Below are 23,903 nucleotides of genomic sequence, written 5' to 3'. Positions count from 1 at the left end.
CGCCCTAGTGTAAGAGGGAGAGAGGGACACTTCTTGAACAACAGGGGCTGTTTATAGCACAGATGTCAACCACCTCTGCAACAGCCACAATCCAGGTCATGGCTAATATTTTTGCAAGAGAGGCTACTCCCTAAACTATTGTGTCCAACAATGGGCCTCAGGTCATAGCCACTGCATTTTAGCACTTCTGTTCCCATAACAACATTATTCAATTATGAGGTGGAGCAGATGATCAGGACTTTCCAAACACAAATGCAGAATGCCATGGTGTAGACATAATCTGAGTCACTCACAAGTAGTTTCCCCCGCTAAATACCGATGTACCCTGTCAACAAAATTAGTCCAGCCAAAATTCTGCATGGGCACAGACATCGCACATTATTTGACTGTCTGCAGCTGACACAGCAAGCACACTGCTTGCTGCTATTATGCAGCGACCCAAGTCTACGCTCACACCTTTGGTAGGTTCCTGGGATGGATTTGAAGTGTTGTGATGAGCCTCAGAATGCCAGCTTTTTCAAGTTGTGACCAGACGGAGATCACCTTTGGCTGTGATACCCATCACAGACGGTGCTACCATCCAAGGGGGAGACATGCAGCACAGCAGAACAATCCTTCATCCCATCAGTGGGCGTAGGCCAACCATGTCCCCACCACTTCCTGTACCAGTGACCCTGACGTAGCACCATTATGATCTGCAATCCCACTGTAAACGGTTGTAGCATGTGAAAGCCATTTTCGAGCAACTGAGTCCTCTCTTCCACTTCCATCTCTCCTAATTCCCATGCATCAGAATGCAAGGCCAAATACTGTCTTGAAACCAAAAGATCAGGCTGGCCAACCCTGTGTGCACATTATGAGATGAGATGATGCTTCATGATACCAGCATCAAACTTCCTCACTTATTAAACTGGTCCCAGCCTCACCCTGGCCATTTACCACACTATGTGCCAAGCAAAGGGGAGACGTTATTCATAATACTATAATGCTGATATCAGTTTATACTTAAAAGCGGAGACTTTATCTATGTCCAGATCAGCATCTTCTCATCCCTACATTGTGAGGCACCACTGGAGAGTATGGTGGACCCAGGATCTGGTGACCTAACATCAGATGTGAAGATGGCATCTCTTCTTTTAGACATGTCCAAAAGAACAGAGGCAATGGCATCTGTTCTTTTGGACATGTCCAAAAGAACAGATGCCACTGGTGACTGTGCAGCTGCCATGTAAGCAGGAGATCCCGGATTCTAGTCCCTATCAGGGCACACATTTTCAACTGTCCTCATTGATATATATCAATGCCCGTCAACAGCTAATGGTATTAATTTAATTGTAATAATTTCATTCTAGAGAGCTGCATGGTCACTAATGGCATCTGTTCTTTAGGGCAGATGCCATCTTCATATCATTAAGGCTAACTGGCTTATGACCTTCTTCAGTGCTTTCATATCATTAAGGCTAACTGGCTTATGACCTTTTTCAGTGCAGATGAACTCTTACAGTACTCAGTGGGTTGTCTACCACGAGTAATGGGTATAATGGCAGGGACATAAATCAGACAAGTCAAGGATTACATTAAGAAGCAACAGAGATACTTTACCTATTCAACTAGGTCAAGTCAGAAATAGAAACAGCAGGCCAGTGTAGTGCCTGTCCAGTGTTGCCGATTACCAGTATAAGTGACGGCTGGTGTGTGAAGTGTCATACAGAGATGGAGAACAGACTGGTACCACCATAAAGCTCTCTCTCTCTCTCTCTCTCTCTCTCTCTCTCTCTCTCTCTCTCTCTCTCTCTCTGCACAGAATGCATCACACACTGCTTTCTAACAATCACACCCTTATAACATTGGCTTACAATTACGGTGGTTTGTTATTGGGTTCTTGTTGGTCTGCCAATTCACTCTTGCACTACTCTCACCAGTTTAACTAGTGATATCTGCAGTTTTACTGCTCCACACACTTATCATGCTCTAGTGATACTATTGTCACCTATAACTGAGGAGGGGAATACAGTTAACAAGCTCAAGTGAATGTAATGTGCATTAGGTATGCAGATAAGGGGAGATTAGAACAATAAAATTGCTAATACAACTGGATCAAAATCTCTGCCATGCAGTTCACAGTGGTTTAATAAATTGTTAATTTGTAATAAAACAAAATTATTGTGGTATTTCAAAGTAGTAATACATGAAATGTGATACAAAAGTTAAACTTGTGTTATGTCTGTTATTGAGCTTTAGAAGCTTGTGTGTTGACATTATTAAATTTGATTAACAATTTTAAGTGATATGGCTATATTAAATATTTAGCATTCAGCACAAATTTCTTGTGCAGTGTTTAAAGAACAAAGTAGATATTTTTTTTTTGCCAAAGTGGAAGGTGGGCAGTCAACAACAGAAGACAAATTTAATGATACTAACAAGTAGGGGGGAATGTAATAAATTTAAATGTTTAGTCAATTACAGTTACACATTTGACTTAATATGAAAATAGGATGATACAGTGAACTGTCTGAAGCCACTAATAGGAATAAGGGGACAATACTGCCTGTGCACATCTACATGTGCCATTGTGGAGTACATAGTGGGAGAGTACTTTGTACCAACAACAGCATTTTCTGTCCCATCCCAGCTGGGTATTTATCAAGGTAAAAATGACTGTCTATGTCCTCTGTTGATACCCTAATCTCTCTAGCTCTGTTGTCATTATTTCTGTATGAGGTGTATAATTGTAGCAGTAAAATGGTCACATGGTCTTCATCAGCCAGATGTTCTCTAAATTTATCTGACAGAGTGTTATATTTACCTGACAGAGTGTTGCAAGAAATACACAGTCTTTCTTGTAAGGATTGCAATTTAGGTCCCTGAGCATCTCTGTTATATTTTCATATGGGCTTACCATACTGTTGTGATCATAACAGAGTATGTTTGAATTGCTTGATGATGGTATTCATGCCTACTTGATAGTGACTTCAAATGCTTGAATGATAGAGTCTTGTGTGTGATGTCCTTTACAGATACATTGGGCTATCCCAGTTGTCTCCCATAACATTTACTTTACATGTTTGTCCCATTTCATATCACTTCTTAATATAACCCCTAAACACCCTTACAATGTGATGTGCTCAAGATTTTCATAACTAATTTTGTAATCATCTACTATCAAGATCTTCATCTTGGTTATTGAGAGTATCTTGTAATTATCCACTTTGAAAGAGAGAGCTGTCATTAATTACACTAAATAGAAATTATGACAGTCTTTTTGCATTTTCTTTTGATTGTACAACAATCATATTTTTCCCATAGAAAACAGTACCATCGGTGTAAAATTTGAAAGCAATGTTGATCATATCTTCTGATAAATCATTTATTGGTGATATTACAGATCCTATTATACTTCCTATGTACGCTACAAAAACTACACAGTAAGTTCTAAGAAAGGTTATTAAGAAAAATTGAGGAACATGCGCATAATATCAGAAATCAGTACTTCTGGCAACGGACATAAGGCTATTTGCAATACAGTGAAATGAGAGGCAGGACAACCAGCCACAGAACAAGATAATATCACTGCTGAACTGAATAGAAGGGCTATAAATGATGAGTCACAGGTAGAAAATACATCGAATAATCACGACTTAAATATAGTGGAAAGAATATGGACAAACAGTTCAAGAGCACAATCACAGCAATATGCTGAAAATCTAATTCTCGTAAAATTCAGTCATATGAATGTATCTGCAAATTCTCCTGCTGAAATTGTCAGATTCTCTCAAAAATAAAAGCTTATCTGGTTTTGATGGTATTTCCAATAAAATGCTAAATATTTGTTCCCATGTAATAAGCCCTGTTTCAACTGAAATATGTAATGTCCCACTAACTCAGGGCCTTTTTCCAGAGCGACTGAAATACACCACTGTTAAACCCCTCTTTAAGAAAGTTGATAAGAGAGATGTCAAGAACAAACAACCTGTTCCACTGCTGCAAAATTTTTGAGATGATGATGTATCCTAGATTAGTATCTCATCTTAGCAGGCACAGTATCCTTAGCAAATTACAGTTAGGGTTTAAGAAGGATTGCTCTACTGAGATTGCCATTTCAATATTCACTCACCAGATTTTTTTACTAGCATTAAATAATAAAATAGTGCCAGTTTGTATTTTCTGTGGCCCCTCTAAGGCTTTTGACTGTGTGAATCGTAGAATTCTCCTGCATAAATTCAAGTTATATGGGGTTAATGGTGTAGCCAACCAAAGGATATTGTCATATCTAACTAAAACAATGGAGAAAGTTGTAGTTAGTAATTCAAGCAACACAGTTCAGGGACATAATTCTGATTGGGGAGAAATCACATATAGGGTTCCCCAAGGTTCAATCTTAGCTTCACTACTATTCCTCATACACATAAATAAAATTCTGTCTAATATACAGATGATGTTAATATTGCTCTTTTTGCAGATGATGTTAGTATTGTAATAAATCCAAGCACCCATACAGAAACAGAAGAAATGGCAACCAAAGTATCATTGACTGGGTTCCTGTGAATGCTCTCATCCTCAATTTTAAAAAGATGCACCATATTTCGTTCTGCACATCTAGAGACACTACACTATTGATAAGCATAACACATTGTGAGGAAATAATAAGTAGTGTGGAAACTTCAAAATTCTTAGGGGTAGATATTTATGAGAATTCAAACTGGCAACACATTTTGAAACTCCTAAAACAACTCAGTTCAGCCACCATTGCACTTAGAATTATTGAAAATCTTGGGGAGAGACAAATCAGTAAGTTGACTTATTTTGAATATTTTTCATTCAATAATTTCATATGGAATAATATTTTGGCATACCTTATCTTTAAGAATGAAACTCTTCATTGTGCAAAAATGCATTGTAAGATTAATCCAATGGGGTGTTCAAAAAGAAACAAGCCAGAGGTGTAATTACAGAGACCAGTACCTGTATGTTCAAAGTATCGACCCTGGCTATTGAGACACTTCTCCCACTGTGACAGAAGGCAGTGAATGGCTGTCTTGTAAAATTACCAGGGCTGCAATGTTAACCAGTTCCGCATGTACAGCTGAACATCATCGTCCAAGGTGAATCACTTGCTTTTCAGAGCCTTTTTAAAGGGCAAAAAATGGCATAATCACAGGGAGAGAGATTCGGACTATATGGAGGGTGGCCGAGAACAACCCATTTGAATTTCTGCAAGAGTGCCGTGAATGTGTAGGCCATATCAGGCTTTGCATTGTTCTGGAGCAGAATGACCCCATGGGTGAGATTGCCTGGTCATTTTGATTTGATTGCTTGGCAAATGGTGGTCAAGGTTTTCAAGTAACGCTGGGCATTCACTGCTGTCCCATGCTGCAGGAAGTGAATCAGGAGGAGGCCATCTTGGTCAAAGAAGAACATAAGCATAACCTTTCCTGCACTTGTGTGTATGGCATTGGTTTTTTTGGTGGTGAGGCCCCTATATGCTTTCACTGGAGACTTCGTCATTTTGATTCTGGTCCTAAGTGATGACACCATGATTCACCACCAGCCACCACTCGTGCCAGGAATGCATTCCCTTCCCAAGCATAGTGGTGCAGATGAGCAAGACAGTGGCCCATTTGACATGCTTCCTGGTGTGGTTGAAGACTGTGGGGCACCCATTGGGCACACACTTTGCACATGTGCAATCGTTCCTTCATGATGGGGTGAACACTTCCAACGCTCAATCTGATCATGGCGCTATGGCTTTCAATGTCACTCAGAGGTCTTGGGTAATGAGTGCTTCCACCACCTGGATGATGTCACTGGTAATGCAGTGTGATGCTCCAGACCATGCATCATCGGCTGGTGACACCAGTCCTGCCCTGACGTGCTTGCGCCATGCCTTGACCCTTGCAAGGGACATGCAGTGTTCGTTGTAACTTGTGACATTCGTCAATGAATGTCCATTCCTCCTATTCCTTCTGCTGTCAGAAAACAAACAACACCTCTTTCTTTTGACACCTCCATATCACTGTCTTCAATGCGATTGGTAGCGTTGGACGATTAACGTAAGCTGCTGCTAGCTCTGTATAGTCACGTGACGTGCACACGACCCCTCAAGCAATGGGCTGTGAACTTGCATGCTCTGGTCAGAACCATACCTCATTACACACGCCGCAATATTACCCTCCTGTCACTGGTTTGCATATTCCAAACTCCGGCTTGTTTCTTTTTGAACACCCCTTATATGTGAGGATCACCATCAGCCATCTTGTACACATCTGTTTAAGGAGTTGGGCATTCTGACTACTGCTTTACAGTATATGTATTCCCTAAGTGAAGTTTGTTATAAATAATCCACAACAGTTCAAAAGGAACAATGGTGCACATAATTACAATACCAGAAGGAAAAATGACATTCATTATTCCACATTAAGATTGTCTTCAGCACAAAGTGGGGTACACAATGCTGAAACAAAAATTTTTGATCACTTACCCAGTGATATAAATTGTCTGATAGACAACAAAGTAAAATTTGAAAACAAACTGAGAAAGTTTCTCCTTGATGACCTCTTCTGTTCTGTGGAAGAATTTCTATAATTGTAATGTGTAAAGGTGATGGTTAGGAATACTAACTTACATCTGTACATCTTTTTTCTTTTTGTAATAATAATAAAAAGCTTAGAAATGTTCAGAATGAAACTGTATGTACAAATTAATTTGTGATGTGAATGTAAAATGACTCATTCCACATCATTATACTCAATCAAGGAAAATGATACATGGAATGTGTAACTAACAAACTAACTAACTTCCTTGGAGCACACTGAGTGTTACCTTTATTTCTGTTGATACATAACTGAGTATAATGAACCATGTTCTTTTTCTAAATTCATTGAGCTAATCGCATACCTGCAAACATTCTCCTTATTTTGATTATTAGGTAACAATGTGCTGCTGTGTCACCCACCTCCTTGAGAAATATCAAAATTTTAAAGCTCAGAACACGCTTCAGGTTCCTGAATCTGACTGGCATCAGTGATATTGGTATGTAATTCTCTATATCCAAGCTGTAGCTGGTTTTGTAAACGGGAGTGATCTTTGCTGTTCTCCAGCCACATGGCACTATTCATTGCACAAGAGATCCTCAAGACATACAAGATAGGAAAGGGGCTAATTCTGAAGCCCATTCGATGTCCACACATCAAAAAAAAGTTTTGCAGCACCTCGGTTCCAGAACTTGTACAGAAAATTGGAATGAGATCAACATAAACATCATTTCTGCCCTTTTTATTTCTCATGAAAATCACACAATGCAAGCTGTATCACCATACAGCGAGACCTTCAGAGGTGGTGGTCCAGATTGCTGTACTCACCGTTACCTCTAATACCCAGTAGCATGTCTTCTTGCAATGATGCATGCCTCTATTGGTCGTGGCATACTATCCATAAGTTCATCAGGGCATTGTTGGTCCAGATTGTCCCACTCCTCAACGGTGATTCGGCGTAGATCCCTCAGAGTGGTTGGTGGATCACACTGTCCATAAACATTCATTTTCAATCTATCCCAGGAATGTTCAGTAGGGTTCATGTCAGGAGAAAATGCTGGCCACTCTAGTCGAGCGAAGTCGTAATCCTAAAGGCAGTCATTCACAAGATGTGCATGATGGGAGTGTGAATTGTCATCCATGAAGATGAATGCCTCACCAATATATTGCCAATATGATTGCACTATTGGTCGGAGGATGGAGTTCACGTATCATACAGCCATTTCGGTGCCTTTCATGACCACCAGCAGTGTACATCGGCCCCACATAATGTTATCCCAAAACAGGAGTGAACCTCTACTTTGCTGCATTTGCTGGACAGTGTGTCGAAGGCATTCAGCCTGATCGGGTTGCCTCTAAACACATCTCTGATGATTGTCTGACTAAAGGCATACGCAACACTCATTGGTGAAGAGAACGTGATGCCCATCCTGAGCGGTCCATTTGGCATGTTACTGGGCCCATCTGCATGGTGTTGTGGTTGGAAAAATGTACCACACCACGGACGTTGGGAGTGAAGTTGTGCATCATGCAGCCTATTGCACACAGTTGGAGTCATAACATGATGTCCAGTGGCTGCACGAGAAGCATTATTCAACATGGTGGCTTTGCTGTCAGGGTTCCTCCGAGCCATAATCCATGGGTAGAAGTCATCCACTGCAGTAGTAGCCCTTGAGCAGCCTGAGTGAGGCATTTCATCAACAGTTCCTGTCTCTCTGTATCTCCTGCATGTCCAAACAACATTGCTTTGGTTCACTCCGAGACACTTGGACACTTCCCTTGTTGAGAGCCCTTCCTGCCCCAAAGTAACAATGCATATGCGATTGAACCATGGTATTGACTGTCTAGGCATGGTTGAACTACAGACAACATGAGCCATGTACCTCCTTCCTGGTGGAATGACTGGAACTGATTGGCACTGCTCATGCATAGTTGTTTTCATCTTTGGATGGGTTTAGTGACATCTCTGAACAGTCAAAGGGACTGTGTCTGTGATACAATATGCACAGTCAACATCTAATTCAGGAGTTCAGGGAACCGGGGTGATGCAATACTTTTTTTGATGTGTGTCGAATCTAACTTATACTCCCATCAGGGCTGGTGCTTTGACTGCTTGGAGCAGTAGAATCTGACCTGAATTTCCATCAGAGCTGCTTGGAGCAACTTTCTTTCTTTCTTTCTTTCTTTTTTCCTTTCTTCCTTCCTTCCTTCCCTCTTCTTCTTCTTTTCTTCTTCATGAGTGCTGATATCAGTATTCTCATTTGTAAGTCTGCACAGTGGTCAGACATTGGTACAATAGTATCCTTGTACAAAAATACATTTTTAACTGACAAATTTAATATTCTTGCAGCTTTCAGCTTCAATGCCAGGCAGGTCCACAAGAGATTGAATGTGAGGCTTGAATCTCTTCATTGCCTATGACAAGACCTTCCTAGGATCTTCTGAAAAGATCTTTCATCAGGATCTGACTGAAGAAATTATTGTAGACTTGAAGCATAGCACTTCCCATGAATGCATACATGCTATAAAGTTTTCTCAGACAGTTTCCATACAGACTCTTTTGTAGTGAGAGTGTAATAGTAACTGCTTTTGCAATATTATCTGAAAGGTACCATGAAAACAAAACCATCTTTTATTGCTTTTTGTGGTATGTGTCTATTTAGACAACAGTTTACACCTTGTATCTTTACTGACACTTGTTCTGCTTTGATGAATCTGAATTAAATGTTTGCAATTTATCTTTTAAATGGGTTGTTAATAACTGTCTATCAGTATGATCAAATGCACATGCTCTCCTGCCTTTCTTTTTGCCTTTGACGATGGTCATTCTTGTAATAACATGGTGGTTACTAATCACCTCTCATTAGTGACACTCTCAAGAAGATCAGGTCTGTTTGCAGTCAGGGGGTCTAAAATATTATTTCTGTGTGTGGGTTCTATGAATAGTTGTTTGAGGCTGTTGTTGGTCAATATATTTAGTATCACTTTCAAAACTTTTTTCCCTTACTGCTGATAATGTCTGCACAGCTTTCCCAGTTGACAGTGAGCAGGTCAGTATCATCTCTTATTGCTGTACTGTACTCAGATTATTTCTGTGGTATTGAGATTAAGTTAAGTGTAATGGCTCTATGACCCATGTATTTGAATCTGGTTGTTGGTAGAAACATCCAATTATTAACCTAAATCCACCAACTCTGGTCATTCTTGCTCATATTAGTTTGCAGTTGATTAATTTCAGACCCTGCTAGACCTTATGTTTCTGCTTGTTGCTACAAACAGTATTCCTTCTGGGATTCTAATTATCTTTGCAATGTATATTCCACGTGTCGTCAAAAATTTCCCTACTCTGCTTAGGATTTCAACCAATTCTCAGGTCCCAGTATGATGTAAGGGCAACTGCTTTCTACAAGATATGTGAGTTCTGGGAGTTTGCTGCAAATACTCCAGCAGTTAACAAATAATAGCTTAAGATTCTCTCTCTCAAAATTTGCTATCCAGTCTGTTGTAATAATTCCTTTACCTGATGCTGCTTTTTCTACCAGAGGTCTCAACATTTCACTTAACTTAAAGAGGAAGTTCTGCAAGTACTCTGCCACCCCCAGATCAATACATTGGCTAGAAAAGACACATCTATGTAGCATACATGAGGGATCTGTAATTGAGCTCACCTTGCTTAGACACTTCACTTATCTCCAGACCAGACGACCACAGTCAGTTCTTGGAATGATGCAGTAAATTGACAGCTGTGCAATGACCCCCATGAGTGAGAATAGCTGTTTTCACATTTCCCAGAAATAACAGAGAATGATCGCAGAACACAGTGACAGATGTCATTGGTGCAGATGTGAGTGAAGATCTGCAGTTGACTGCAACCTGTGCTCTCAATGATTCTGTGTTGACCTCTTCCATCAGGTGAACAATTCATCCTGGGATGTGTGCACATGTAGTTTATCTCGCTCCCATGATGCTATGTCCCTAAGAGGGGCATCACATGCTTAAAAGTAACTGCCTACAAGTAATACCTCCAGTGCCCAGTCACTCTAATTCCAGTGCATTTTGCAGCAGCCATACGAAGCAAGTTGACAATTGTCAGCATAGTGTCCAGCTGTTTGAGAACAGTAGCAATCACCTTCATTGTGATGACGGAAACAGTGAATAGCTCAGTGTCAAGGTGCAAATGACAGAATCATGATACACAATATAACCATTGAAACAGTTGAGGGGCACTGTGAAGTATAAGGTTTTGTGTAGATTAACTATAATATATAGAAACTGCACCCAGTCTCTCCCATCTACTCAATCTCCCACTTCCAGCTCCACTCCCCCCCCAACACCTCAAAATTCTAGTCAACACAATCTGGAACCACAACACCCCAATTCAGTAGTTAACCTTTCCTCCAAACCCCTCTCCCAATCCGAAACCTCTGTCCTATCCAAAGGCCTCACCTTCAGCCCCACTCCCAGGTTCAACCAAACTGCCCTTGTCAAGGATTTACTGTCCTACACTCGTAGTCTCTGCTGGAAATATCACTTTGCCACGAAGAAAAACAATCCTGATCCCACTCCTAATGATCCAACTCCCCAAGACACTATCCAAATTGAACCCTGCCTGCAACAGTTCCGTCCTCCATCACAGCGGGACCCACCTCCTCTTCCTCAAAATCACCCTCTCCAAACCTTCCAGGAATTTCTCACTTCCAGCCTTGCCTCTCAATCTTTCTTGAAAACCTTAATCCTACTCCCAACATCACCACAGCCGAATCCCAGGCTATCCGTGATCTGAAAGCTGACCGATCCATCATCATTCTTCCGGCTGACAAGGGTTCCACGACCGTGGTACTTGATCGTCGGGAGTATGTGGCTGAGGGACTGCGTCAGCTTTCAGACAACTCAACATACAAAGTTTGCCAAGGTAATCCCATTCCTGATGTCCAGGCGGAGCTTCAAGGAATCCTCAGAACCTTAGACCCCCTACAAAACCTTTCACCTGACTCCGTCAAACTCCTCACCCCACCGACACCTCGCACTCCTACCTTCTACCTACTTCCTAAAATTCACAAACCCAAACATCCTGGCCGCCCCATTGGCTGGCCGCTGGTTACCAAGCCCCCACAGAACGTATCTCTGCCTATGTAGATCAACACCTTCAACCCATTACATGCAGTCTCCCATCCTTCATCAAAGACACCAACCACTTTCTCGAATGCCTGGAATCCGTACCCAGTCTGTTACCCCCAGAAACCATCCTTGTAACCATTGATGCCACTTCCCTATACACGAATATCCCGCACGTCCAGGGCCTCGCTGCAATGGAGCACTTCCTTTCACGCCGATCACCTGCCACCCTACCTAAAACCTCTTTCCTCGTCACCTTAGCCAGCTTCATCCTGACCCACAACTTCTTCACTTTTGAAGGCCAGACATACCAACAATTAAAGGGAACAGCCATGGGTACCAGGATGGCCCCCTCGTATGCCAACCTATTTATGGGTCGCTTAGAGGAAGCCTTCTTGGTTACCCAAGCCTGCCAACCCAAAGTTTGGTACAGATTTATTGATGACATCTTCATGATCTGGACTCACAGTGAAGAACAACTCCAGAATTTCCTCTCCAACCTCAACTCCTTTGGTTCCATCAGATTCACCTGGTCCTACTCCAAATCCCATGCCACTTTCCTAGACGTTGACCTCCATCTGTCCAATGGCCAGCTGCACACATCCGTCCACATCAAACCCACCAACAAGCAACAGTACCTCCATTATGACAGCTGCCACCCATTCCATATCAAACGGTCCCTTCCCTACAGCCTAGGCCTTCGTGGCAAACGAATCTGCTCCAGTCCTGAATCCCTCGACCATTACACCAACAACCTGAAAACAGCTTTCGCATCCCGCAACTACCCTCCCAACCTGGTACAGAAGCAGATAACCAGAGCCACTTCCTCATCCCCTCAAACCCAAAACCTCTCACAGAAGAACCCCAAAAGTGCCCCACTTGTGACAGAATACTTCCCGGGACTGGATCAGACCTTGAATGTGGCTCTCCAGCAGGGATACGACTTCCTAAAATCCTGCCCCGAAATGAGATCCATCCTTCATGAAATCCTCCCCACTCCACCAAGAGTGTCTTTCCGCCATCCACCCAGCCTTCGTAACCTCTTGGTTCATCCCTATGAAATCACCTTCCCTACCCTCTGGCTCCTACCCTTGCAACCGCCCCTGGTGTAAAACCTGTCCTATGCACCCTCCCACCACCACCTACTCCAGTCCTGTAACCCGGAAGGTGTACACGATCAAAGGGAGAGCCACATGTGAAAGCACCCACGTGATTTACCAACTGACCTGCCTGCACTGTGACGCTTTCTATGTGGGAATGACCAGCAACAAACTGTCCATTCGCATGAATGGACACAGGCAGACAGTGTTTGTTGGTAATGAGGATCACCCTGTGGCTAAACATGCCTTGATGCACGGCCAGCACATCTTGGCACAGTGTTACACCGTCCGAGTTATCTGGATACTTCCCACCAACACCAACCTATCCGAACTACGGAGATGGGAACTCGCCCTTCAGTATATCCTCTCTTCTCGATATCCGCCAGGCCTCAACCTCCGCTAATTTCAAGTTGCCGCCGCTCATACCTCACCTGTCTTTCAACAACTTCTTTGCCTCTGTACTTCCGCCTCGACTGACATCTCTGCCCTTACTCTTTGCCTTTAAATATGTCTGCTTGTGTCTGTGTATGTGTGGATGGATATGTGTGTGTGTGTGCCAGTGTACACCTGTCCTTTTTTTCCCCTAAGGGAAGTCTTTCTGCTCCCGGGATTGGAATGACTCCTTACCCTCTCCCTTAAAACCCACATCCTTTCATTTTTCCCTCTCCTTCCCTCTTTCCTGACGAAGCAACTGCCAGTTGCAAAAGCTCGTAATTCTGTGTGTGTGTTTGTGTGTTTTGTTCATGTGCCTGTCTGCCGGCGCTTTCCCACTTGGTAAGTCTTGGAATTTTTGTTTTTAATATATTTTTCCCATGTGGAAGTTTCTTTCTATTTTATTTACATCATCATTAATTAGAAACTAAGTTACTTATACAAGACTGACTGAATCCCCCATAAGTCCAAAAACCACATATCCTGCAGTCATAAATGTTAATCAAGATATTGTGTTTTCATTCATTCACTCATCATTTTCCATACAGCACATTATGAAGGAGAGACTTTGTGAATTTGGAATAAATCAAATTAAATGTCAATAGGGTACCTTATATTAAGAAAAGAAAAGTTGCTTGGAGAGCAACAGTTTTGCAGATGATACTACACACAAGTTCCTTCTTAACGCTTGCATTATACCTATGTGTACATACATTCTCTGAATCAAGGACAGCTTCTGCAACACTTCCAGCACAATTCATCCATAACTGCAGTGGTGTCATTGCTGCCAGGACTGTTATATTCTTTATAAGTGACTCTTGTGAGGGCCGTTCAAGCCATCTTCTCAAACTTGTTGTAATACCTCTGGAAGGAAGACATCACATAGACATACAGTGCATATATTTCTGTCTTAAAGACAGCCAAGATCAGAGTGTATTTAGGGCAATAACATCACTATTTTTGAGTTAAGTAATGCTGTGTAAGCATTATAGTTAGTTAGGATGAACTATTAAAAGCTTATTTACTCAATGCAAGGTGTGAAATAACAAGAATGAAACAGTTAATTTTAGTATTATTACTTATAAATCATTTTGTCATTTTTGTCAGTGTATTATTCTGTTCAGTGTTTCATAGTCATCTTTATTCACAATAAATTTGTATTTCTTCTCTGTAAAGGAGACAAGTAGAGAAAGATTTTAAACTGTGAGGATGGGTCAGGAATTATGCATGGGTAGCTCAGCTGGTAAGAGCAGTGCCTGTGAAAAGCACAGATCCGGGTCTGAGTCCTAATCTAGCACACAGTTTTAAATTATCATGAGTTTTCAAAACATCACACCCTCCACTGTAGATTGAAAGACTCATTCTGGTGATAAATACCAAATATAAAAAGCTCTCACTCTGACACACTAAAGCACAACATAGTGCAGTGTAATGATGCCATCCTCATTGCCTGATTTGGCTATTCAGGTGGAATATACATTGAGCTGCAGTGGATAACTCCAAAGGACTTCGAATTTTGTAATCATAACAATGGGTGGATATTTTGTAAAACAACGGTCATGAACCTGCTATGTCTCTGGCCAGATGGAATCATTGATACTGATGGGAATAGAAATTCTGATTCAGCAACTGATGACCTGGCTTTGCTCTTTGTGGAATAGGTGTGATGTAACTGATCACAAAGACTATAAGTAAAATGGGAGGCATGTTTGTGAAAGTGGTTTAGGAAGTGATAGTAGATGGATGGGATTTTACAGTAGCTCGTGAGATGATCATCATACAAAATGCCCTTTTAGGAGTGGTTGGTCTGCAGATGGGATTTTGATCACATAAATTTGTTGCTTCAGCAGTAAATCATGACTCCTTGTCGGATTTGGTGATGCATTCATTCTCATATCATATTCCTTGAATTCTGTCATGAAGGAAACTCTCCATGGATATGGAGTGAATCAAGTTATACATTAACAAGCAGAAGCAGTCGCTTTTGTAAAGTATGCTAACAATAGATTATGACTAGTGCTAAATTACACACACTGGAAAACACAGTAATTATTTCTAGATTAATTTATGCATGTATTTGTATATTAGGTGAGACAACATCTACTTTGAGAAACACAACTGCTTTTTCTCTTATACCACTCAGTGCTGTTTTCATGTAACACACAAAATAAAGCATTCATGTAAAAAGAGTTCTTTGCAAGTGGCACAGCCACAACTGACAACTGTGTTCTGTAAATCACCATGAAGTGCATGGTGGAGGTATGTCCTATTGTAACACCTTATTAGGGTTTTGTAATATGAAGAAATCACACAACAGTCACTTAATCCACAGCCTTTTATTGACAATACAATGTAACTGGATAGATAAAAAATCTATTCACCAAGCAGCAGCAGGAAAATAAACATATAAAAAAGGTTTTACACATGCAAACTTTTGGAGATAGTGGCACCTCCTTACAGCAGAAGGGTTGAAGGGGAAGGAAGAGGGTTGAAAGAAAAGGACTGGAGAGGTTTACGAAAAGGGGTAAAGTTCAGAAAGTCACCTAGAAACCAAAGTTAGGGGAGAGTTACCAAGTGGTATGAAAAGGAAAAGACCAATTGTTGGGGACTGAACCAAATGAGATTTGAAAACCTAAGAGCTTAAGGATGGGAGACAGCATAATATGCAAGACAGAGATTGCCACTAAATCATCATGCATGAGTTAATAAGAATGAAAAGGTAAGTGCATTGCATGTAACAGTGGTGGGAGCGAGAAGGCGAAAAATAGGTCAGAAAATAGAAGCTCTACACTAAAGCACCAAAGAAACTGGTGTAGGCATGCGTACTCAAATGCAGAGATATTTAAACAGGCAGAATGTGGTGGTGTGGATGGCAATGCCCTATGTAAGACAACAAGTATCTGGCACAGTTGTTAAGATTCGTTACTGCTGCTACAATGGCAAGTTATCAAGATTTAAGTGAGTGTGAACATGGTGTTATAGCCAGCGCATGAGCAATGACACACAGCATCTCTGAGATAGTGATGAAGTGGGGATTTTCCCATATGACCATTTCATGAGTGTACTGTGAATATCAGGAATCTGGAAAAACATCAAATCTCCAACATTTCTGTGACCAGAATAAGATCCTGCAAGAACAGGATCAATAATGACTGAAGAGAATCATTCAATTTGACAGAAGTGCATCCCTTCTGCAAATTGCTGCAGATTTCAATGCTACGCCATCAACAAGTGTCAGCATGTGAACTATTCAAAGAAACATCATCAATATGGGCTTTTGGACTTGAAGGTCCACTCATGTACCCTTGATGACTGCATGACACAAAGCTTTACGTTTTGCCTGGGCCAGTCAACACTGACAATGGACTGTTGGTGACTGGAAACAAGTTGCCTGGTTGGACAAGTCTCGTTTCAAATTGTATCAAGCGGAATGGAATTTCTGAAGGTTTAGGCAAGGCTAACAATTTTGTTGCACATATTACTCTGAAAGACAATGCTCAGCTGAAATTTTGCTGGGCCAGAACTGTTCCCACTGCATTACGGGACAAAGTCGCTGCTCAACTTAAAGAATTGCAAGATAGTGGAGTTATTGTGCCGATATCAGCCAGTCAATGGGCAAGTCCACTGCTTTTGCTCTCCAAACTTTGTTGCCTTTAAGCCTACAGTCAAACCACAAACTGATTGATACTTATCCATTGCCACGGCCAGAGGATCTTGTGGACAAATTAGGCGCAGGATGCTACTTTTCAAAAATGGATTTGTTCAACACGTATATTCAAACACTGCATGATGAAGAACCTCAAAAAGTTTGTGTAGTAATTACTGACATGGGCCTGTTTAAATATTTGTATTTGCCTTTTGGCAGTTCTTTCACATCCACCATATCCCAGTGGTATGTGGAACAGCTGACTGTGCAAGTATCAAACTGTTCAAAGTATTTGGACGATATTGTAGTAGCAGGTTGTACACCTGAAGAACATATTGCAAATTTTCGTCTACATCTACATCTACATCTACATGATTCCTCTGCAATTCACATTTAAGTGCTTAGCAGAGGGTTCATCAAACCACAATCATACTATCTCTCTATCATTCCACTCCCGAACAGCGCACAGGGAAAACGAACACCTAAACGTTTCTGTTCGAGCTCTGATTTCTCTTATTTTATTTTGATGATCATTCCTCCCTATGTAGGTTGGGTTCAACAAAATATTTTCACATTTGGAAGAGAAAGTTGGTGACTGAAATTTCATAAATATATCTCGCCACGACGAAAAACGTCTTTGCTTTAATGACTGCCATCCCAACTCGCATATCATATCTGCCACACTCTCTCCCCTATTATGTGATAATACAAAACGAGCTGCCTGCACCCTTTTGATGTCCTCCGTCAATCCCACCTGGTAAGGATCCCAAACCGCATAGCAATATTCTAACAGAGGACGAACGAGTGTAGTGTAAGCTGTCTCTTTAGTGGACTTGTTGCATCTTCTAAGTGTCCTGCCAATGAAACACAACCTTTGGCTCACCTTCCCCACAATATTATCTATATGGTCTTTCCAACTGACGTTGTTCATAATTTTAACACCCAGGTACTTAGTTGAATTGACAGCCTTGAGAATTGTACTATTTATCGAGTAACGAATTCCAACGGATTTCTTTTGGAAGTTATGTGGATCACCTCAAACTTTTCATTATTTAGCGTCATCTGCCACCTGCCACACAATATAGCAATCTTTTCTAAATTGCTTTGCAACTGATACTGGTCTTCGAATGACCTTACTAGACGGTAAATTACAGCATCATCTGCGAACAACCTAAGAGAACTGCTCAGATTGTCACCCAGGTCATTTATATAGATCAGGAACAGCAGAGGTCCCAGGATGCTTCCCTGGGGAACATCTATCACTTCAGTTTTACTCGATGATTTGCCATCTATTACTACGAACTGCGACCTTCCTGACAGGAAATCACAAATCCAGTCGCACAACTGAGGCAATACCCCATAGGCCCGTAGCTTGATTAGAAGTCACTTGTGAGGAACGGTGTCAAAAGCTTTCCGGAAATCTAGAAATACGGAATCAACTTGAGATCCCCTGTCGATAGCGGCCATTATTTCTTGCGAATAAAGAGCTAGCTGCGTTGCACAAGAACGATATTTTCTGAAACTATGCTGATTACATATCAATAGATCATTCCCTTCAAGGTGATTCATAATGTTTGAATACAGTATATGCTCCAAAACCCTACTGCAAACCGACGTCAATGATATAGGTCTGTAGTTCGATGGATTACTCCTACTACCTTTCTTAACACTGGTGCGACCTGCGCAATTTTCCAATCTGTAGGTACAGATCTGTTGGTGAGCGAGCGGTTGTATATGATTGCTAAGTACGGGGCTATTGTATCAGCGTAATCTGAAAGGAACCTAAACGGTATACAATCTGGACGTGAAGACTTGCCCGTATCAAGCGATTTGAGTTGCTTTGCAACCCCTAAGGTATCTAGTTCTAAGAAACTCATGCTAGCAGCTGTTCGTGTTTCAAATTCTGGAATATTCCATTCGTCTTCCCTGGTGAAGGAATTTCGGAAAACTGCGTTCAATAACTCCGCTTTAGCGGCACAGTCGTCGGTAATAGTGCCATCGGCACTGCGCAGCGAAGGTATTGACTGCATCTTGCCACCTGTGTACTTTACATACAATGAGAATTTCTTCAGATTTTCTACCAAATTTAGAGACAATGTTTTGTTGTGAAACCTATTAAAGGCATCTCGCATTGAAGTCCGTGCTAAATTTTGTGCATCTTAAATTTTAGACAATCTTCGGGATTTCACGTTCTTCTGAACTTTGCATGCTTTTTCCGTTGCCTCTGCAACAGCGTTCGGACCTGTATTGTGTACCATGGGGGATCAGTTCCATCTCATACCAATTTATGAGCTATGAATCTCTCAATTGCTGTTGCTACTATATCTTTGAATTTGAGCCACATCTCATCTACATTTGCATAGTCAGTTCGGAAGGAATGGAGATTGTCTCTTAGGAAGGCTTCTAGTGACACTTATCCGCTTTTTTAAATAAAATTATTTTGTGTTTGTTACTGGTGGATTTGAATGAAATGGTATTGAGCCTAGATACAACAACCTTGTCATCACTAAACCCTGTATCAGTCATGATGCTCTCTATTAGCTATGGATTGTTTGTGGCTAAGAGGTCAAGTGTGTTTTCGCAACCATTTACAATTTGTGTGGGTTTGTGGACTGACTGCTTGAAATAATTTTTGGAGAAAGCATTTAGAACAATCTCGGAAGATGTTTTCTGCCTACCACCACTTTTGAACAAGTATTTTTGCCAACATATCGAGGGAAGGTTGAAGTCCCCACGAACTATAACCGTATGAGTGCGGTATTTATTTGTTACGAGACTCAAATTTTCCCTGAACTGTTCAGCAACTATATCATTGGAGTCTGAGGGCCAGTAGAAGGAGCCAATTACTAACTCAGTTCGGCTGTTAAGTATAACCTCCACTATACCAATTCGCATGGAATACCTACTTCGACTTCACTACAAGATAAACCACTATTCTGCAGAACTTATTTCAGGCTTTAGCCAGCTTTCTGTACCTATAACGATTTCAGCTTCTGTGCTTTCTATTAGTGCTTGAAGCTCAAGGACTTTTCCAGCACAACTACAACAATTTACAACTACAATTCCGACTGTTCCTTGATCCAAGCACGTCCTGTATTTGGCATGCACCATGTGAGATTGCAGCCCACCCCATACTTTCCCGAGGCCTTCTAACCTAGAAAACCACCCAGTCCACGCCACACAGCCTCCGCTACCCATTTAGCCGCCAGCTGAGTGTAGTGAACTCCTGACCTATTCAGCGGAACCCGAAACCCCACCACCCTATGGCGCAAGTCAAGGAATCTGCAGCCAACACGGTCGCAAATCGGCCTTAGCCTCTAATTCAGTCCCTCCACCCGGCTCTGCACCAAAGGTTCTGTCAACGATGCTGCAGATGGTGAACTCTGCCTTCATTTCGTAAGCAAGACCGGCAGCCTTCACCAAATCAGATAGCTGCTGGAATCCAGAGAGAATTTCCTCAGATCCAAAGCAACACACGTCATTAGTGTGAACATGTGCCACCACCTGCAGCTGGCTGCACCCTATGCTCTTCATGGCATCCGGAAGGACCCTTTCCACATCAGGAGTGACTCCACTCGGAATGCACACAGAATTCACACTGGATTTCTTTCCCTCCTTAGCCGCCATATCCCTAAGGGGCTCCATTACGCACCTAACATTGGATCTCCCAACTACCAATAAGCCCACCCTCTGCGATTGCCCGGACCTTGAAGGCTGAGAATGATCCTCTGAAACAGGGCAAGGAGCTGCATCTGGCTCAGCCAGAGACAGTACCTGAAACCTGTTTGTCAGACGCAGGCTTTCTGATCAGCCTCCGGAGATGTCTTTCGCTGCCTGCCACACCTTGGAACGACCTCCCAATCAACCACAGGTGAGAGCTCGCCCCACTGTGGGGAGGAACCGGGGCAACCACAGCAGCAGACCGATCTGGGGACAGACGAGATGAGGTTGATATCCCCATGATACCCAAGTCCGGCTCCCCACAGTGGTGCCCATTTGCAACAGCCTCAAGCTGGGTGACTGAAGTCAGTGCCGCCTGCAGCTGTGAGCGAAGGGATGCCAACTCAGCCCTCATCCAAACACAGCAATCACAGTCCCTGTCCATTCTAATCGATGTTGAACAACAGTTACTGAAACACGAGTGCATGCCTAGATAACTTAAGGGAAACATCCAAAGAATGTATGAACTAACCTGTACAAATGCCTAACAACTGCGCTACAATCTTCTTGAATTTATGATTACAGTAACTAAAACTCAAAATTACACCTCCTATATGAAAATCACACGTAATTTAAGTAAGAATCTACAAAGTAAACACAGAAAAGAAGTTATATACGTATCTTTCTGCACTGTCAATGTGCACCAACTGGGAGCTCAGGCCACACTGGTCTCTGAGAGCATACTAGACAGACAAGTGCCACTGACGTACCAAAACAAAACAAATGCCTAGCGACTGCACTACAATCTGCCTGAATTTACGATTACAGTAACTGAAACTCGAAATTACACCTCCTATACGAAACTCATATGCAATGTAAGTAAGAATCAATGAAGTAAACACAGAAAAGAAGCTATATATGTATCTTGCTGCACTGTCGATGTGCACCAACTGGGAGCTCAGGCCACACTGGTCTCTGAGAGCGCTTTGTTTCATGTGTTATCTGATGCAGGACTAAAGTGTAGACTGGACAAGTGTGATTTTTTAAAACCTGAGTTGCAGTATCTTGGTCATGTGATAAACAGTCAAGGTGTACATCCTCTTCATTCGCATTTGTTAGCCGTATGAGGCTTGCCAGTTCCTCGCAATATCACAGAATTGGAGTCAGTTTTAGGAAAATGAACTGTTATATTCGTTTCATATTGACTTCTCCACAAATTGTAGCTCCTTCGCATCACCTGTGTCACAAGACTGTCCCTTTTTTTGGACAGATGATGCCAAGTAGCTTTTCAAAAACTTAAAGATGCATTGTTCAGTGATCGATGCTTAGTTCACTTTGTTCCTGACAAATGAGTTGTATTGCAAGTTGACACTTCCTCTTACAGAATCAGTGCAATGCTTTCACTCAGAATTGGTGATAAAGGCAGGCCTATTGTTTCCACATCAGAAGTGTTGTCCAAAGCTCAATGTAACTATCCATAAATTGAGAAAGAGGCCTTGGCTATTGTGTATTGTGTCACCAAATTTCACCGCTATTTGTACAGCAGAAAATTCTACTTAGTAATGGATCACAAGCTTTTACAGTCCTTGTTTCACCTGACAAAACCGGTTCCTGAATGAACTACCCAAAAATTGCAAAGATAGGCTTTGTTGTTGTCTCAATACCAGTACAAGATTGCATATCATCTGACAGCTCAACATGGTAATGTGGACGCACTTTCATGTCTTCCGATTGGCCCTGATACAGACTTTAATGCTTCTGCTGCATCCTATTGTCACATCGATGCTCAGGATTCTAAATTGCTTCAATCTTTTCAGACTGCAAGAATGTTGCACAGGCCACAGAAGCTGATCCAGATTTGGACATTTTTGTAAACATACATTTGCACATCTTGTCCTCGTTCCTTGCATACCATACAGAACCCTGTAGTGTGGCGATACTCTGCCTGTCGGCATGGCCCCACTGTACAGAGGGTGTGATTATTGTGCAAAATGACAGTGGACAGTCACGTGTGTTGATGCCTAAAGCTTTGCGCAAAGAAGTGTTGCAGTTACTTCACTAAGGATACTGGCAGATTGTTCGCACGAAAGAGCTAGTGCGTCAGCACTGTATTTGGCAGGGCATGAATGCGCAAATAGAACAGATGATGTCACAGTCTCATGCATGGGTGGATAATCAGTCCACTCCACCACAAAAATTCTCTGATTGGCCTAAGTCATAACTGCCATGGCAATGTGTGCACATAGACTTTGCGCGACCTCTTTGGAACACCCGTTGGTTGATTGAGGTTGACTCATATAGCAAGTTTCCTTTTGCTGTGCCAATGAACTCGACAATATACCGTAGCACAATTTGGATGTTGTCATCGATTTTCAGCCTCGAAGGTTTACCTGAAGTAATAGTGTCAATGGCCCTCAGTTCACGTCAAATGAATTTGTAACATTGTGTTAATGTAGCGATGGCATACAGCATCTAACTAGTGCACTGTCCCATCCACAGTCGAATGGCGAAGCGGAACATGCTGCCACCATTGCACACTGCTCCACCCTCCTCAGCATCTGGCGCAGAAGGAAGGCCACAAGTATCACTTCGCACTGCATGATATTGTCTTTTACAGGATTTTTAGTGGGAGCAGGTGGTGGGCATGAGGCAAAATCATCCGTCGACTTTGCACTTGCGTGTATCTTCTTTCAGTTCCAGATGGCTTGCAGTGCTGCCATGAAAATCAACTTTTTGTCTGTCATATGCACAGTGATCTTTCAGTGTCTCTTCCCCCAGATTCACAGATCCAGAGACAGCACAGCCACAGCAGCCACCAGAGGGTGTCATCACAACACCGTAGGATGACCCAATGAAGACGGAACCTTTGTCTCCTCCATTGCCTCTCATCCTACCGATGGAGCTGGACCCATCCACACTGCAGAAGTCGCTGCCTCCTTCATCTGGTTCATGGCAGCAGGAGATGGGCACGTACCCTTCTGGTCACTTTCCATTTCTGCTAGACCGCAGGCTGGATGGAGGGTTACGGCCAGAAGCTTGATGTCCACTGCAGCCACAGCTTCCGGTATAGCGATGCACCCACACTCCTGCATCCCCTGCTGTGGTTGCACTCTCTACATGACGATGGTCTGTCGCTTTTGGGGGGAGGACTGTTCTGATGTACTGACAAGTGCCGGTACGAAGATGAAGAATGCAACCGCAGAGAAAGTGGTGAGACGACGTCAGTCCAACAGTGCGCTGCCCAGGACATCACCACGACAGGATTGGCATCAAGACAAAGTGAATATAAGCACTGCTCCTGCCAGCCTCAGTCAGACAGTATTAGCACAGTACTAGGAGAACACTATGACAGTAGTGATGTGTGATCTATATCAATTGCTTACATGGACCTTGTATACAGCAAAGGACTTTGATTATTTG

The 23,903-nt window shown here is 42.2% G+C and overlaps 1 protein-coding gene across 5 annotated transcripts in view; it reads right to left on the bottom strand.

Annotated features, from left to right (window-relative positions):
- The window catches only part of LOC126273179 (E3 ubiquitin-protein ligase MARCHF2-like), an 86,135-nt gene that overhangs the window by 5,000 nt on the left and 57,232 nt on the right, over positions 1–23,903 (bottom strand). For all 5 annotated transcript variants that reach the window (XM_049976677.1, XM_049976676.1, XM_049976678.1 and 2 more), the window contains one exon: positions 13,891–14,041. In XM_049976677.1, coding sequence (XP_049832634.1) covers positions 13,891–14,041 — 151 coding nt within the window. The remainder of the gene's footprint in view (positions 1–13,890; positions 14,042–23,903) is intronic.

The sequence above is a fragment of the Schistocerca gregaria genome, chromosome 5 (assembly GCF_023897955.1).
Source record: "Schistocerca gregaria isolate iqSchGreg1 chromosome 5, iqSchGreg1.2, whole genome shotgun sequence".
In the NCBI taxonomy this organism is placed as follows: domain Eukaryota; kingdom Metazoa; phylum Arthropoda; class Insecta; order Orthoptera; family Acrididae; genus Schistocerca; species Schistocerca gregaria.
This window is presented reverse-complemented; position numbering and strand designations above follow the sequence as displayed.